Source organism: Limulus polyphemus, unplaced genomic scaffold (assembly GCF_000517525.1).
Source record: "Limulus polyphemus unplaced genomic scaffold, Limulus_polyphemus-2.1.2 Scaffold12, whole genome shotgun sequence".
Classification (NCBI taxonomy): Eukaryota; Metazoa; Arthropoda; class Merostomata; order Xiphosura; family Limulidae; genus Limulus; species Limulus polyphemus.
This window is the reverse complement of record NW_013665622.1, coordinates 493,979-513,130: the sequence shown is the minus strand read 5'-3', so window position 1 is coordinate 513,130 and position 19,152 is coordinate 493,979. Positions and strand designations below refer to the sequence as shown.

General features: G+C 33.7%; 1 protein-coding gene across 2 annotated transcripts in view; it reads left to right on the top strand.

Annotated features, from left to right (window-relative positions):
- LOC106478860 (ADAMTS-like protein 5) overlaps positions 1-19,152 on the top strand; it is a 64,513-nt gene that overhangs the window by 16,710 nt on the left and 28,651 nt on the right. Inside the window, exon 2 of one of the 2 annotated variants that reach the window (XM_013939438.2) lies at positions 12,154-12,239. In XM_013939438.2, coding sequence (XP_013794892.1) covers positions 12,168-12,239 — 72 coding nt within the window. In that variant the 5' untranslated portion in view covers positions 12,154-12,167. The remainder of the gene's footprint in view (positions 1-12,153; positions 12,240-19,152) is intronic. The other variant, XM_022382658.1, reaches the window with a different exon arrangement.

Here is a 19,152-nt window from a genome sequence, read left to right as displayed (position 1 = left end):
CCCTAACCACCTGGCCATGCCGAGCCATACTACACAAAGTAACGCTTATGGATGAATTAGCACACGATCTCAACAAGATGTATTGCTTTCCAAGATAGAATTTTGGAGAAATGTTTAAAAAATTTTAAATATAAAAATATCCACTATAGAAGAATGAGATACGTGGTATCTGCATATCAGTCTCGCCTATCTGGGACAACCGACAAAATACGACTAATGTTGTCCTTTATTTATGGTTATACCTACACAGAACAAGAAAAAGAAACTTGTTCTTAGTTCTATATAAATTTAGTAAAGTTAGGTAAAAATACAAGTAAAGTATTTTACCTTTCCATGTCTTCCTGTTTTGGACCGCCTTGCATATATTTTCTTCAGAAATAAGGCTATGTTGGACTTTAATACAGGATAACGTGCAAAGGTCATTGCATTTAAAGTTAAATGCTGTAAGTACTGTCGAACAAAATAAAACAGTTTTTAAAAACTGAGAAGATTATCAAACATTTTAACAAATTTGATAATACTTTAAATATACCACACGTAGCTGTTTCAGTACAAAATTCCTTTATGAAGAGCCTTTAATAGCTGTTCTATGCTTTGTGTTTCCTCCCACGTTAGCTCGGCTGGGTTAAATACATTTTCATTTCAAATAATTTTGATAGCAGACTTTTATAAGACATTGACATTTATAAAACACCATTTTTGATACATCGTAATATTCACAACTTCAACACCAAATAAAAAACTTTGTGCGCCATAGCGGTTAAAACAAAAATGTTTGAGACTTTAAAAAAAGGGGATTAATTATGATAACTACATCTGGTTAAAGCTGTTAACACATTTTTGGTGAATAAAAAGAGCTACTACGTTCATCTGTGTTTTCTAACTAATAAGCTGTCATTTTCAAAGTATGGGCTCACTATTTCTGCTCTTCTTCGCATCTTAATATGTACCGGTATTTTATATAATGACATAGATTGAGTGCGTTATATTAAAACGACGATTTTGAAGCTTCACTGCGATGTTACAGTTCGCGTCGGCACATCCAGTCATGCTCTGCCCGACAACCGTGCATCTTGACATCAGCCTTACAATATAGTTTCACTGCAAAAAAGATACGTCATAAGGCTGTAATAACCAAAGCACACCAATTCTCTCTGCTTACTTTAATTAACCTATACTGTGTAAAGGGGCGAGATTTCCTAGTACCCATTTCAACAGTCCTATCGGTAGAAATACACAAGTGCTGCGTATGTCGACATGGCCAGCATGTCTCCGTATGGAATAGCCAAAATGCCCGTTTCATTTTCTAGTTGCTTGAGATATGCAATGGTCGAACGGGAGGTACGATTGGAAACCTTATTTTGGTGATCCCATACCCCACTGGCCTCTTTTCCGAATGGAGATCCTCCTTTGTTATGTTGTGTTCTCTTCACTGGGATAAGTACATGTCTTTTGCCACTAACCTTTTGTTCGTGGATTCTCACTTGTTACAAAACACTGCACTTTACGGATATGGCACGACTTGTTAGAGACCTCTTTCTGAATGGTCCTGGTGACCAAAGGTGATTCATATTCCTTTGTTTTTCAATGCCATTAAGTACAAGGGATATTTCCTTCTTGGAAAGTCTAAATTCCTGGCTTGGCATGGCCAGGCGGTTAGGGCGCTCAACTCGCCATCTGCGGGTCGCGAGTTCGAATTCCCGTCCCATCAAACATGCTCACCCTTTCAGCAGTGGGGGCGTTATAATGTGACGGTCAATCTATTCGTTGGTAAAAGGGTAGCCCAAGAGTTGGAAGTGGGTAGTGATGACTAGTCTTTCACTGCTAAATTAGAAATGGCTAAATTCCTGTTCTGAAGATATCTTTATAATGTGAATGAATGAATATTTTGCGTCGAAAAGAGCTCTTACTTATCCTTACCAAACGTGATCAATTTTCGATGACATCACACTACACACGTAATGCCAATTAGTGAAAATGTAGTTCTGATGTATGTCGTTCCACTGCGACTTTATATCAAATGTGGTTGTCACGTGACCTGCGTATTTGCATATTCAAAATTGTTTTAATGTAACATATTCAACCCTTTGTACGTGTATAGTATTTTTGCTTTTGGTTCTGTTTTTTTTTTTTCTCATTACTTTATCCTCATAAACATAATTCCGAACTGTTTCAAGTATGGCTGTTGTTGCCATTTTTAGGATGTATATCGTGTCCGATGTTACAGTTCAGATTCTCTATGTATCTCTTTGTATTAGGTGGTAGCACCACTGGCTCTAGAGGCGAACGATTTCATCTCAGTAACTTCAGAATAATGAATGATCAAATTGGGCTCCTAACGTTTGGCTAGGAGCCAAATAATTTCAACAAGTTGTATTGACCTAATGTTTTCCTGCTACTTCTTCCCTGCCAGTAGTTATTCTTTACTTTTTGAGTTATATATATACTTACTTGTTAAAGAAATTATCCACGGTTGTTGAACTTTCTCATCATCATAAGTCTTTTTTTTTTTCATCCTGGCACCACCGTGAAGAAAGGAGATTATTATAATTGATTTCTCACATCAGCCCTGTTGACAGAACAATAATTTTATTTCATTTGAAATGTTCAGCTGAGACGTCATACGCTCTATGCAAGAGTTAATCAGCGTATCTCAAAAAAAAAAAGGTTATTGCTTTAAATGTTATTTCAACTTGAAATATATAAGTTTGACAATACTTCTTAAAATATAGACTACATAAGTATTTTTGTTTGTTTGTTTGTTTTTGTTATTGTTAAGCACAAAGCTACGTAATGGCCTGTCTGTGCTGTGCCCACCACGGGTATCTAAACCCGGTTTTTAGTGTTACAAGCCTACAGACTTATCGTTTTGCCACTTGGGGGCCTACATACGTAATAAAGTGCAAATTTTTTCGCGATAATGCAAACTGGTTGATTTAGGAGAAGATTGAAATGCTTCTCTCTTGATTACCTATAAAGTAACATTTTGTTTTGCATAGAAACATATTTGTTAATACTTTGTCTAAAATCTTACTACTATAATGTAAACATCGCGAGGTTATACAATGCCGTTAATGTTTACACACTACTGTAGGATTGTAGCAACAATTACCAAGATATCATCTATTGGAAGGTTATAATTATCTAAATTAACAGTGTATAAAAGGTCAACCAACACAGTCTTGTTCTTACAATACACTTGTTATTAAAACAAATGCCTTTAGGGAATAAACAAAACACGAAATAACTATTAAGTTAGTAACGTGCTATCTAGTCCTTTTGCTGAGTGAGAAGCCTTTTGTTTACTTTAGTTCAAATTAAATAACTCATAATATTAAAATAAAGTCAGTCTCTAAACTGTATCATACTTTGAATCAACGTAATTATGATACTATGCGCTTAAATTTATCCATATTTTATCATTAGAATTTAGTTCAATTTCTCACGCCAGCTCCTTGTATGGGGTTATATTAGACATGCTTACTGTTATTAATATTTCATTTGTAATTATAAAATAGCAATAAATTGACTATGGTGTTACATCTTTCTGTTATTAAGTTTTGATTTATCTTAAAAATAATATAGTAATACAAGTTTAATTTCAGTTGTTTGTACGGCTGTATGTTATATTTAAATACTTTACAAGCTCATAATCTGGCGGGGAGTACGGGGGGGGGGCAGAGCGAGTAGGAGGACAGTCATCCCCTCTTCCGCAACGGAGAAAATTCACCTATAATTTATTCGCTGAATTATAATCTAATAAATGGTTCCTATTTGATAATTATAATAAGTATACAGTGCAGATTGAAATACATATAGAAATAATAATCATGCTTTTAAAAGTTTCTAGAAGTCTATTGTTTGTTTCTTTGTAATTAAGCACAAAGCTACACAATGGGCTGTCTGTGCTCTGCCCACCATGGGTATCGAAACCCGGATTCTAGCGTTGTTAGTCCGCAGACTTTCCGCTGTGCCACTGGGGGGGGCTAGAAGTCTATTACATCTAGAGATAAGCAAACTCTTTTCCCTCAGTGTAATTTACTTTCGTCACAATTTATCACAACAGTTGGTAACAAAACAAGCAGAATCAGAGCAGCTTCATATATATATAACAAATTTGACTTACTAGATTTAATTTTCAAAGTAATAAATAGTTCAGTTTTTATATGTAATTTTATGAATAAATAAGCCATTTTGAGAACTATATAAACTGACAATATTTAGATCCCACCGTTTTGAGCTTTTTATGGTTCTTGAGGCGTATGTCCCAACTCCACCCTAAGTCTTTTGTCATTAGAGTAATGAATGTCTGACTCCATATGCTTGTAATGGTTCAAACATCAGACACATCAAGTGTTCTAAAGTGTAGGTTCAGAAACCACTTAAGTAAAACACACAGTAAGCTGGTTTTGTCAAATTTCTGAGAATATTTTTATAGCCTTGTGAGTCATTTGAGCCAAAATGCCTATATATATATTAGTGGATTAGCGGGAAATAAGTTATTGCATCCCTGCACTTTAAAACAAACCTTTTAAAAGTACTTAAGTTTCTGACATTTCTTTTTCAATATCAAATTTCATTGTGAATATTTTTAGAGCCACTTACTTCTTTCGTTCAAATATAACCTAAGACAATGCTTAAAATTTCTTTTAATTCCTGTATCATTTCATTCATATTCAGTTTCGTGAGAAGTGAAAACTACAGGAAAGCATAAGTTTATAAAGTGCGATTATAACAGCGGAACTATAAAACTCAAGAAAACAACTGATTATTAAAACTTCAGTTTTCACCAAAGCCTAGAAAACTTCTGTTTCGGCCTAAAATGTCTCTTCCAAATAAAGAAACTAGTAGAATAATCTTTTATAGCTATCACTTATATATTTGTTTTAGTGCAAAGCAACGCAATACGAGCTGTGTCCTCCGAGAATAACAGCGTTGCAAATCCTCAAGCTTACAGCTGAGCCAGCGGGGGAAGTTATAGCAAGTGTTTGTGTGTGTGTAATCTATTTAATAAATGTTACCTATATAATAATTTAATTCAACGAATCACGAAATATTTAATTAAAATTGAACTTAACACTTTTGGAAATTTTGTGTATTTTTCACCTTCTGGTACAAAAACATAAAGGACGTTTTCGACAATCTCGTCAGAAGCTGTTCATGAATGTCCGCAGACATTTTTCCAGGGATGGGCAACGTTTTCCAGGGGGAAGGACAAAGTTGTGTGAAATTGTGAATTTAATAACAAAATTCATATAGAAATGCTGAATGAATAAAGAGAGAATGAAGCTTCCCTATTGCTACGAACTTGTTGACGAATGCTAGTATTGTTGGATTTTGGAGTAAAGAAATGTTTGTACAGTTTATTACGAGCGTATTGCTATGATTTGTTGACAAGTGCTGGTACTACTGGTCTCTGGGGGTAACAGAAGGTTTGTAAAAATAGGTTGAATCTATCGTTGTATGATTATGCTAAAGAAATTTTCACTGACGTGTTTATTTTTATTTCTCCCACGTACAAGTCTACCAGATGACATGAGAGATAGAGAAAGTGGCCCTCTTCATCAGTAAAATGTGTATATAAATATACGTATGTGATATGTTCTAGCTTCTATGCATCTATATAGAATTGTATGTATAGTTTCTCTGTTATGGCAATGACGTCGTACTTAGTCTCACCTTACTCGTTTGATCGTGTACGTGCATGTAAGTAAGCGAACTACTCACTATTATTTTTACTGTAGTGTATTAAAGACCTCAGTTGAACAGTTTATATCTATAAAACTTTCGGGATAAAAGTTCATATGTCACCTTTTCTTTAATCCGTGTTCAGTATTAACACTCAGAAACCCGTCTCCATGGGAACCTCGAGAACAAAATCACGTTATGGAGTTTATGCGAAATATTAAGTTCCAGAATAGATTGACTCTAGGTAAATAAGCCCTTTTTATCCCCTAAAGATTTATTTTAATCACATCGGTTCCTACATGCTTGTCATTGTAAAGTATTTTGTTAATTTATATTTACTTTGTTCATTTAAGAACTGCTAATCAGTTATAGCGAAACAAGTGTTTAAGTATGGATCTTCGTAAATTATTTTGATATTCAATTCAAAATGCAAGTTGAAAATAACAGATTCGTGGACAACTTCAAGTTTCTTCAAGTGTAGGCTAAATGACCAGTCCAAAGACCCTCAGATTCGGGCATAGAACTTCTAACCAGAGGAAGGACAACCAGTGAACAGTGCCTACCTTACACGGCTACTATTACCCTAATAAAGGAACATACTGTCAAATCATAACAAACCTGCAGCTGAAAGTATATACCGCAGCATGAACTTTGGATCTTCTGATTGGCAGCCTATCACGTTAACCACAGGCCTAGTACTTCAAGAAACTTTAGAATCATTCATATAAAAGCACCATGAAAAACCATACTTACTGTAAAATGTCTACGGTAACATTGAAGGAAATTGTAAACCAAGCCTACCATAGAGATGTCTATGGTAACAGTAAAAATTTAATCCATACCTACTATAGGGATGTTATTTGCTATTGTAGTGAAAACTGAAATCCAGGCCTAATATAAACAGTCTTTGTTACAGAGATGGAAGTTGAAATTCGCTCCTGTTAGAAAGATTCTTATGTTAGATTGATGAATTTTGGAATCCCACGTATTCTAGATACTATTTGTAACGTACATAAAAGGTGAGTTTCACTTCTATTATAAAGATTATCATCGTTATACTGATGTATTTCGTAATCCCACGTATTCTACGTGCTAATTGTTGCGTAGATGAAAGTTTGAAATTATAAATATTCTCATTGTTACGTTAATCGATTTTGGAATCCCACATATTCTAGAATCTGGATGCAACTTTTTCCATAGATGAAAGTTGAAATTCACTCCTATCATAAATATTCTCATTCTTAGATTTCGGAGTTCTAGGTATTCTAGATGCTACTTGTTACATAGATGGAAGCTGGAATCCACTGATACTCATTACTATCTTTATGGAATAGGCTTAAATCTTACATAACCTTAGCATTGCACGTGTATTTAAAAATCTAAGACACACTTTAAAACTTTGCAGGTTCTAAAATATTTATAAATTGTTTTATTGATAACAAATATTGACATCTGAAGCACCAAACCGTATATAATACTTTAATATATTACTCAACTGTGTGCCCGATTTTTATTAATCAAAATAAAATGTATGCCACCCAGTAGTCCTAGATGTGTGAAATTGTATGGTCTGTCCCAAAAGTAAATAGATGGATATACATATATATAATCCTTAGATAAATAAACATAGTTAGAGAGATCGACGGGTGGATAGCTGATGAGCGAGATGATGAAGCAGCTTCGTGTGGAAAAAAAAAAGGAAGAAAAAAAATAAGTTTTGTATGAAGCAATAGAGGAAATAGTTTGTGAATAAAAGTGACGGGGATGTGTAGCATATAAGTAAACGTAAGAAAATAAACCATACTTTTCATGAAGAATTTGTTTAAAAGACCAATCCGGTCTCAAGTGAAGCCCATACTTTTCTGTGACTCCATTTATCAACAGCCTTCCTCACCTACAAGACCACATTGAAAGCTCCTCTTTTGGTGCTACTTTATAGAGAACAACGCAAGCTTTTTTCTGCTGATAGAAAAGGACCTCTCGAGGACACTTGAACCAGTACCCTCAGAACACACACATTCACATTTCATCCGCTTTATAGTGGGGATAAACTTAAACCTTTTTGTTCACAAGCGTGCGTGATAGATATTATCTCAACTAATTCCCCTGGGTCCAACCAGACCGTATCTCCTAGGGGTCTCCACTATTCTAAGTATTTCAAACAGGCTCAATTAAAATGTTGTAAATGGCCTTTATTTGGCCGGAATGATGCTCACGGCAGACTTACACTCAGTCTAGACTTAACATTGCCGCAACAAACCCAGTGACAGCCATAATAACACAGACAGGACAAGCAAACCTGCTTTGTTAAGCAAAAAAAAAAGTTGTTAAACAACCACGAGATGCTAAGGCTACGAATCTCAAACAGTACACTTTAATTTATCTCAAAAAGTTAAAGAGATGTGGTGTAATAATTTAAAAATATCCAACTTAAATACTCTAAGACTTAACAATAACAAATCCAAATATTCGAAAATACTTAACAATAAGCAATTCAAGCAGCCGAAGACTTAGCAACATTAAATTCAAACAGTCGAAGATGATGATAAATTCGTTTTAAAATTGTCTAACAATTCACTTATAGAGTCATTACGTGAGTTTATATAATTTCGAGAAAAACGTGTTGACCTATTTTCTGAGTTAAATAGGTTGATCTAACAGTTTTGAGAATCCCTAAGCTAAACGACTGAAAATAATCGAGTTTAAAATTCGAGTAGTGAAGAGCCGAATTCTGTTGATTTCATTTACAAGAAGAAATTTGGACACATTCAGGCGAAATCTTCAGTCATAGAATTACGTTATAAAATATATCATGTAAGCAAAACACATTAGCAATAAAGAGGAAGTAACTTGCAGTTCCCTTGTTCCACTACTTAGATTGTGATCTCCTTCCTTTTTAAACCTGATGTCATATATTTCATCATCTAAACTGTTTATGCAGGACTATAAACTTTTTCTAAACTAATTTAAGCAGCTTGTTGAGAACATGTTAGACTCGAGATGCTCCTTTTGTTAATAGAACAATGTTAAACTACGGACACCTTTTAAGGTTAAACATTTATGTTGTTAAAGAAAAATATTTCATTGCGTTTAGTGTAATTGAGCTACATATATAGCCCCCCCCCAGTGGCACGACAGTATGTCTGTGGACTTACAACAATAGAAATCGGGTTTAGATACCTGTGATGAGCAGAGCAGAGATAGCCCATTGTGTAGCTTTGTGCTCACCTTCAAACAAACAAAACAAACAGCTATATATAATCTACAAATCACTGGCTTATATTATTAATCTTAAAAAATGAACAATATTAGATCAATCAACAACAAAAAAAGAGATAATTAGAAGTATGTATTCTTTAGCGTAAAACATTTCTGTTAAAACATTAACTCAAACGCTGTACATCACTAAATTCTTCCATTATCCTGAAGAATATATATACTGTATAACAAATACCAACTTCTTTTTGACAAAATCAATAAGGTCGACACTTGCAATATAAGAGAATTAGTATTTTAGTTTCTCATAAGCTATGATTGTAAAGCAGGATCGTAGGTTCGAATTCTGTTCGGTATCAAACATCTATTCTCAACAAAGGTTTATATCATCAACAATATCACTTTTTCTATCGTGAACTCGATCTGTGGTGGACGCTGGAAGCAATCTTTCAGTACGCTGGAATTTTTAGTTTTATATTCAGTATATACACAATCTAAGACACATGGCTAGCTTATGTTTTTATTTAATTCTTGCTAAAGATAATTAGCCAATGATTTTAAGTTGGAACACTATTTTCTTACGAGACTTTTTTAACTTACGAAAGAATCGATCAGTATTAAAATTTCGATAAAACAGAAATGCTAAAGTACAATGAAAACATCTAATCGCAAATAATAATATATGTATGGATTCCTTTAATAACAAAAGCTCTATGAGCCATCTAGTTTGGGCAACCCTGAAATCATTTATACACAGCTAGTTTAAACAATACTGAAATCGTTTATATACAGCTAATTTAAACAATATTAAAACCATTTATACACAGTTAGTTTAGATAATACTGAAACCAATTATATACAACTAGTTTGGACAACACTGATGCCATTTATACATAGCTAATTTAGACAATATTGAAACCATTTATACACAGTTAGTTTAGACAATACTGAAACCATTTATATACAACTAGTTTAGACAACACTGAAACCATTTATACACAGCTAATTTAGACACTGCTGAAACCATTTATACACAGCTAGTTTAGACAATACTGAAACAATTTTTACACAGCTAGTTTGGACAATGCTGAAACAATTTTTACACAGCTAGTTTAGACAATGCTGAAACAATTTTTACACAGCTGGTTTAAACATTACTTTATTTATATAGAGCTAATTTAAACAGTACTGAGACCAGTTATATATACAGCTAATTTAGTCACTATTGAAACTACTTAAAGACGGCTAGTTTAAACAATATTCAGACCAGTTATGTACGCCAAGGACGCCCCCATTGTAAAACCAGAATAATACTTGCATGTAAAAAAATATATTTTCCTTCAGCGTTGATAGTATATAAAATATCAGAAGCGTGAACAGAAATCTAGGCTTCTGGGTCAGTGAAAACGATACGACCTTGGGTTGTCTTTAGGGAAAACATTAAAATTTTGAAAGATACTTGAAATTACCCTAAACATAATTTCATTTTAGAATTTAATCAACTGTTTAAACAAACAAAGCTTTAAAACAAAAGGATTGTACAACCACTAGCTTTCCTTTGCAGGACATAAGATTTACTTACCAGTTACCACACTCTTCAGGAGTAATCTGATTTTTAACCTGTTCATAGTCACCTAATTTTATTCAATGCTTCTATATTTCATTAGGAATAACTATACACGTCTTATAGTTGGTCGCAGAGGTGAGTAGTAGGTTTATATGTGGGACATTGGGGAAGCCCATAGCTTCACCTAATTTGATTGGTAATAGATTCATGATGGGGAAAAGGAAGTTTAATAATGAAGATGGTTGTTTTGTGTTTTATCAACCGTCTTCATATTTATTATTAATTTGATTGGTTTTTTATTTCAGTTACAGTTTAATTAATATTATGTGTAAGTCTTACGAATAGAACGTAAATGGATAAGAGACTTATCTAAATCTTCGAGGGGGGGTCTTCTTCTTCAGATAACTTTCTTATTAGGATAAATTTCACTATTATTATATTATTGTTTATAACCTAGTTTTTTTCTATTTATCTTTAAACCATTTTCGTTGTAGATAACACAGAGCTATATTATTTTCTTATTGTAGTTCATTGTCAGTTTCTCGCGTAAACGTTCTTGTTTAACCTTATAACTCAAAAGCTCATTGACTAGTTAATTTCATACATGAAATTAAGGTTAACCTTCTAAGTTCAAACATTACCATTTAATTTTCTTCAATGTTACTTTAGCATAGCTCACATGCACGGAATTTGGTATATATATATATATACACACACAATAAACAGCGTAAGTGATCAACCCAAAATTAACAACACTGACTGCTGACAAGTATAAGCATATTCTGAGACATTATGCTATTTCCCCAAGAACATTACTTATCGGGCGTTGATTCATCTTCCAGGAAGTCAGTGGTTCCCAATATACATCAAATATTGTAAAACGATATATTAACGAAGGAAAATTCACAATCGTGGCTGGGCCTAAACAGAATTCCAGTATAAACATTATTGAGGTTTTGTGAGCTTATGTAAAAAGTGAGACCTAGCAGCGAACAAACAACTTGTTGAATTGTAGGAAGTAATACAGGACATTTGAAACAATATTCCACAAGTGTGCATTAACAAGTTGTATGTCATCATTTGTAAATCAAAGGACTCACAGACAAAATACCTGTTGAATTGTAGGAAGTAATATGGGACATTTGAAACAATATTCCACAAGTGTGCATTAACAAGTTGTATGTCATCTTTTGTAAATCGAAGGACTCACAGACAAAATACTTGTTGAATTTTACAACTTATTCACTATTATTTTATATTTTCGGTGGTAATGTTTTATGCCATTAAATAATTCAATATTTAGTTACCAGTACTTATTGTTAGTGGTTTCTGTATGTGTATAACTTGTGTGTTTCCAAAATTATTTCCTTTACAGCAGGTATATATATTCATATGACAGAAAACAAGTAGAAATGTAAATATACATTTCTTCAACAACTTTGACTTGGCCAGTCTAATTAACAGATGTAATTTTAGTCGCATCATAGCATTCCACATCGAGTTCTAAAAACTGATATTTAGAGTAAATTTAAATTATACATGCTCTTAAAACACAATATAATGCGTCGAAAATAATTCACAAATCGATTTAGGATTTAATTATCACTTATAACGATAAAGTTTTTTTATAATTAATACATGGATCGATTCTCTTACGTTTATGGATTTTTTTTTATCCTCAGGAAGAAAGAAAACAATGTCTTGGCCTGTGGAATGTGGACTGCTCTTTTTGCTGACATGGACCTTTGCTGATTCTACTGATTTTCAAGTGAGAATGTACTGTTTCTTATCTTATTTGTTTTGAAGAACATTATTTCATTTTAAGTTGCCCGCAAAGAGCAAACTAATTTAAACCGAGACACGTGAGCACCTTAGCCTCAAGTATGTTTGCATATTGCACTTATAGTTAAAGCAAATAAGACAATTACATGCTGAACATTACTAATGTAAGTAAAGTATTTCGTCGGCTTATTGTCCCAGAATTTTAATTGCAACTTGATATAAAGAATTATCTTACATTAATTTATTGATATTAAGAAAAATTGTTTGTGGTTTGTTTCGCAAGTTCGCGCAGAGCTTCACGAGAGCCATCTCTAATTCTGACTGATAGTCTAAAAGAAATACAACAGCCAACTCTTGGACTACGTTAACTGAATATTGGGATTTGGCCATCGCTTGAAATGCACCTACGGTGAAGAACGTATTTGTGCGGAAAAGGTCATGAATCATGGACCACGAGATTCACAGACTGGCACTCTAGACATTGGGTATTACTTGGCTCCAAAAGAAAAAGAAAACAGGCAGAATCATTTTACCTTTTAATGAGATGCATAATAATTGAAACGATAAATAACAAGAAAGACCACACCCCATATACGAATGGTTAATGTCTTTATATGCTGCTATGGTTTAATTAGCTAACAAGACCAGATCGATTAGCTCATTCGGTTTGAGTCTTTCAATAAAAGACCGAAATAATAACTAAGCATCTGAGGAGTACACGAAAAGAAAGATTATTCTATTCAATCTGACCACAAAATGAAATGGGTTTTCACTTGACTGATTTTGGAAATACTTTCCATTCATTAACTAACACGAAGCTACTTTCTCTTACAACAAATTTATCAACATAAATAGTTGTATTCTAGATTTTACGTTGAAAAACTATAGAATGTTTATGGTCTCGAAGAAAGCTGTATTATTTTAGACGGAACAGAATACATCATTTTCTTGGCCTAAAAGAATTGGTCGTTTGTGATAAGTTGAAAGATATTTGTGAAGATATCATCAATATACATCAGTACCGTACATCGTGATGACTAGACTATCAAAATAAATTTGAAATCATCATTATCATTACTGAAAGTTTAAATTAAATAGTTTCAAGTAAATTACAGTTTCTATACATGAACCGGGAGTGGCTTAGTAATTTTCAGGCCGGGCTGCGAACTGGAAGGTCCAAGTTTCAAACCAGCGATTTGACACTGAATAAGCTCCGCACTGTCAGCTGGGCACGTTCTAACGAATTGGAAGGTCCAAGTTTCAAACCGGCGATTTGACACTGAATAAGCTCCGCACTGTCAGCTGGGCACGTTCTAAAAGTGACAGTGAGCACCATTATTCAGTTAATAGTAGTCGATGGGCGACAAGTACTGCTACCTGGTTGTCTTCTCTCATCTCAACAGTTCTACATTATTATATCTATGCCCGAATCATATATTTCTCAAAAAGTGCCGTTCAGGTTGAAAATACTAAATACCAGTTCCTACTTACTTTCGCTCACGCATTATAACCCTCATTTAGGTTTTTATCATTTGTAAACAGAGTTTTCATACAAGTAATGCTTTTTTTGTGCATTTATCACACCTGTCCAAACTTCTCTATTAATTTCAAGTTTTTTAAGAATTTAATCTATGAATTTTGGGTTTGTTATTACAGCTTTCATTTATGTTCAACCTGTAGTATTTAGTGATCTAAAAATACATTATAAAATAACTAGGCAAGGTATAACACTTTTTTTTCAAGATTTCATTTGTATTTACGAAAGTAAATGGTTATGATACAAATAATATACATACGTACAAGATGCCTTCATTGTACCAAGAGAGCATTATACAAATATAGCACATTAAATTCAAATTACATATTACGCGAGAAAGATACGTATAAGATGCCCTTGTTCTACCAAGAGGACATTATACAAATATAGCACACTAAATCCAGATTTGACAAGACAGATAAAACTAGTTCCATGCTGCCCGACAAAGATTGATGTTAATAGGGATGTGTCTAGGGCCTCCTGATTGGAGACGGGCATAGAAGACACAGATTTTTGTAGACCTGTCACCACTAACACTTCAGGGCCGACCTTCAGTCAGAACAATTTATTTTTGCTAGTCACCCACACTAACTAGTTGTAGAGTGGAAAAATCTTTATTGAACTTCCTGCTAGCGAAGCTTGGTTAGAACTGATTAAAAAAAATGTTTGAGAAGTAGGATTAAACTTGTGGTAATATTTTTATCTGATTTAACGAACGGAAAAACACGTCTTAAAAAATTAAATCGGACATTGAAATTGTGAACAGCGAGTATATGGTAAATCAATGTACAGTTATGCACAAAACCTATGTGACTGTGTTTTAGAGTGCATTTTTAAAGTGCAAGTTGTCCTACTTCTAAGTGCATTAAGTTAAAGCGTTAAATCTAATAAAGTTGTTGAGTCCTCTATAACTTTAGACTTCCTCTTGGATCATCGAATGCTCTTAATAATTTAGCAACATGATAAACAAGGTTCCATTTCAAAACGGTTATCCACTTTGTGTCGGTTCAATACATTTCAACCATTTGACGCAGAAGAAATGGGTAAGTATAACTGATGAAACACAGAAAAAAAACGTGTAAGCGCAACTGATGAAACACAGAAGAAACGTGTAAGCGTCACTGATGAAACGCAGAAAAAAAACGTGTAAGCGTCACTGATGAAACACGGAAGAAACGTGTAAATGTAACTGATGAAACACGGAAGAAACGTGTAAGCGTAACTGATGAAACACAGAAAAAAACGTGTAAGCGCAACTGATGAAACACGGAAGAAACGTGTAAAAGTGACTGATGAATTATCTACACTTATGTATTTTAGGTAAGATAAAATGGCGATAGTAATTTGGATTTTTTAATCTGAGATACTTCTGAACATATAGAATGTAAAATGTGGATACCTCAATTTAGCATTACATCACGCAAACTTTCTCATCCTCACAATCATATAAAAATCTACTGAGAAATATTCATTATTATCGACCCAGTTAAAAGAGCTTCACTCAGCCACTCATAGCTTTTGTTACCTGATTTAATGTTTAATATTGCAACAATATAATCAAAAACTTACTCTAACCAAATTTCCCTACCTCCAGTCACATTAGCGTTTTTATTGGGTGGCATTCAAATAGTCCTGTGATGACTTTATTAACCAATGGAATCTTTAATAAGTTTTGTTTAAGAACTGTAAATTGTTCTCATAAAATAACTGGTTGTATTTGGATATTTTCCGTTACATTAAAGTTCTCGGTTATTTTAGTTGTTGTTTTTTTTTACTTTAAAATTCCCCAATTTTCACGATACGATTTTAAAACAACTGATTGAAATTTGTTTCCAACCTCGTAAGGTTCTAATAGAATATCCCAGTATTTAGTAATTGCACATTCATACGTAAAACTGATATACTTAGGGAAATACAAATATATATATCTGTTACTTTCGGTTAACACGTGACTGTACTAAAGATAGCCCAGAAGGGCTACAGAGTTTGTTTAGGTAGATAGTAGGTGGTTTTAAATTAACTTCTGGATCTGATCACACATCATAGTTTCCCAAACGTACACCTACTGTAATGATCTATATTTTCAAACATTAACAGATGTCCACCCACACTAGATCTTTAAGAAGATGCCCATGCCACTGCGATAACTATACTAAAGTCAATATACTTATCTGTGCTATATATATACGTTACCAGCTAGGATTGGATTTTTGGTTCATTAAGTGTTTCTTGTGAATAATGCAGAAGCTAGTGGTTAACATCCAATTAACATCACCTTAACATCCAATTTCCTCTCTTTTTATGCTTATCAAGAAACACACATACTATTATTTTCGCTATTATTTTTGATAAGCAGAGTCAATAAAACTTCGGCTTTGAACACACATTACCATAAACTCTGGTACTTGTAAAGTCGAGTTTACCCACTGACGACGTCTGCTGAAGCCACTTACATCTTCCCTTCATCACTTTATCTGGCAACTACAACCTCATTAAACGTTACGAACTTTTTTTGTTGTTGTTCTCTCTACCATCCGGCACAGGATGAAAGATAAACCGATTAAAGTATTGGGAGCTCCGTGGAGACGTCGCTGTTACTTGAATTTCTCTAGTCTGAAAGCTGTTGCCCTATTAAAAACCATTCATTTTATATTGTTTATGTCAGACTTAGCTTCGCCCACTTTTGAGAGTAGTGTTTTTTAGTTACTTCAATAAGCAGTTTCTTACTAACAACTTTGAAATATCTAATGTTGCATGCTGAATAAAAAAAACAAAGTACTTGAATTTTATTGGATAGAGGTAATATGCTCATATAGAAGCCCAAAAAATATCGTAAACCACAATTCATTTGTAAATAGCGTTGATTCTGTTAAGTTCTAAAACAACGTTATATAATTTTACAAATACAATAATATGTTATTCTCATATCATTTCCTACTCTTCACCTCTTAAAAAAAGAAAGAAAAAGTTATCTATAAAGTCGTTCACTTTGCAGCTATGAGCATGCTCGTGTGATTGTCCACCTGTGATCTTACGATCTAATTGACATAATTTTATTTTTAAGATATGAGCGACTGGACAAAGAAGTCACTATGTTTCCATTTTCTTTGTTAGATATCGTTAAAATTAAATTAGGTCGAGGTCAAGGGTTAGGGTCATGGTACTGCGGGGGAGAGAGTATTTATTTAAGTAGTTTTATTTCCTTGTTTATCTTATTTCCTTTTTTTTTAGTAATGAGAAATAATATAATTAAAACCTTGGAAGTCTAACTCGTCCTGCACATATTAATCCATTTAAGTAAGGTTTAAAGAAAAAGACATACAAAAAGCGAAAGTTGATATTGATCACATACAATTTTGACAGGACGCCTGAAACTGATTGAAACTTGTTTCCAACCTCTTGAGGTTCTCCCAATCCAGTCTTAACTCAGAAAAGAACCACGTGTGCATTCAGTAAATCAAATGGATATTTTAGACATATCTAGAAATGATTATCATCTAAATTACTGTTAGATTTGATTATTATTAGTGTAACAACACGGTGTTTAGGGAATATCTGTAAGATTTTCTTTAAAATAACATTGTCTGAATGATTTGTATGTCTTTAAGAACTCAAAGTTTTCTAAATATACTTTGTTAATGCTTTTTTTTTTTACTATCCATACTTCATCTGAAGTGTCATAGATAATTATCGGTGTAGTGTGAAGAATCTCTCACTGTCACAGCACGCATCCTTCAATAATATCCAGCCGTCGGAAGAGATGGTGCGTGAAAAGACTGGAACATTGGGAAAAGAAAAACAAAGAATCCTGTATCCACCAAAGTACATCACTCTTCAGTCTCACACATGTGCCAACTATCAAAATAACTACATTTAATTTTTGCATAGCACATATGAAAAAATATGCGAATTTCTCATATGTGGTTTTCTGTCTTCAATCGTAGTGTAGAACAAGTGTATCTTAAGTTATACAGAAGACGCGGAAGAACTATTTTCTCAAGGATAAGTGCGATATTAGTCCATTAAAACAATGGAACAAAATGAACCTAACGCGTCATAGACTTTTTTCAGATTTATACGTTTATTTATTTCAACGATAAATCAAAATTTTCAAGTTAGTTGTTGTAGAACACTCAGGATTGTGTATACTTTGGATGAAGAATGAATTATGTACCTTGGATATAATTTACACGTTTTATAAACATTACTTTTTCTTTATATATATATATATATACATACACACAATAATATGATTTTCTGTATTATGTTATGAATTATTTTACGAATGTCAGTTAGCTTGAAAATTATCCTATTATTGGAACATACGAAAAATTTTGTTAATTGATATATTAAACATACTTTTTATGTTTTGTTATTCCAACAAAATTTTTCCCTTTATCCTCGATTTTCTTCTGAGAAAATATGAAACACTGACTAAAGAAATACAAAACAGTATTAAGTTAATTAAAGAGACCAACATTCGCGAGTGAATGCATCATGTCTCCGCCATGCAATCTCAACATGGCCAATTTTGACACTAGAAAAATCGTAAAAACAACAACAGAAAAATTGACACCTGTCTAAATTACTCCCCCCCCCAGTGACACAGCGGTATATCTGCGGACTTACAACGCTAAAATCCGGGTTTCGATACCCGTGGTGGGCAGTGCACAGATAGCCTATTGTGTAGCTTTGTGTTTGATTACAAACTAACTAAATCACTGCTTGGGATCTGCAAGAAGGTATCTTTGTACCAAATCCCATGCAAGTTGGTTGACCTACACATGTAAGTTGGTTGACATACACATGCATAGTTCACGAAAATGCTAAATTGTGCTTTACTTCCTGAAAAATTGAGCAAAAGACAAAAATTCCGGAATTGTCTATATCTCTGTTTGGGATGTGTAAAAAGTTTGTTTGTTTGTTTTGGAATTTCGCGCAAAGCTACACGAGGGCTATCTGCGCTAGCCGTCCCTAATTTAGCAGTGTAAGACTAGAGGGAAGGCAGCTAGTCATCACCACCCACCGCCAACTCTTGGGCTACTCTTTTACCAACGAATAGTGGGATTGACCGTCACATTATAACGTCCCCACGGCTGAAAGGGCGAGCATGTTTGGTGTGACAAGGATTCGAACCCGCGACCCTCAGATTGCGAGTCGAGTGCCTTAACCACCTGGCCATGCCGGGCCTATTTAGATTTAATTACATTAGTTCGTTTAGTAAACAATTAATTAAAGTTTTATTTCTTTTATTTGACATAAAAAGTTTGTATAGGGAAGCAGTTTTTAAGAATGCAATCGCCATCTGACTACATGAACTTTATGTATCATCACATTCGCTACATCGTCGTTCAATAAACAT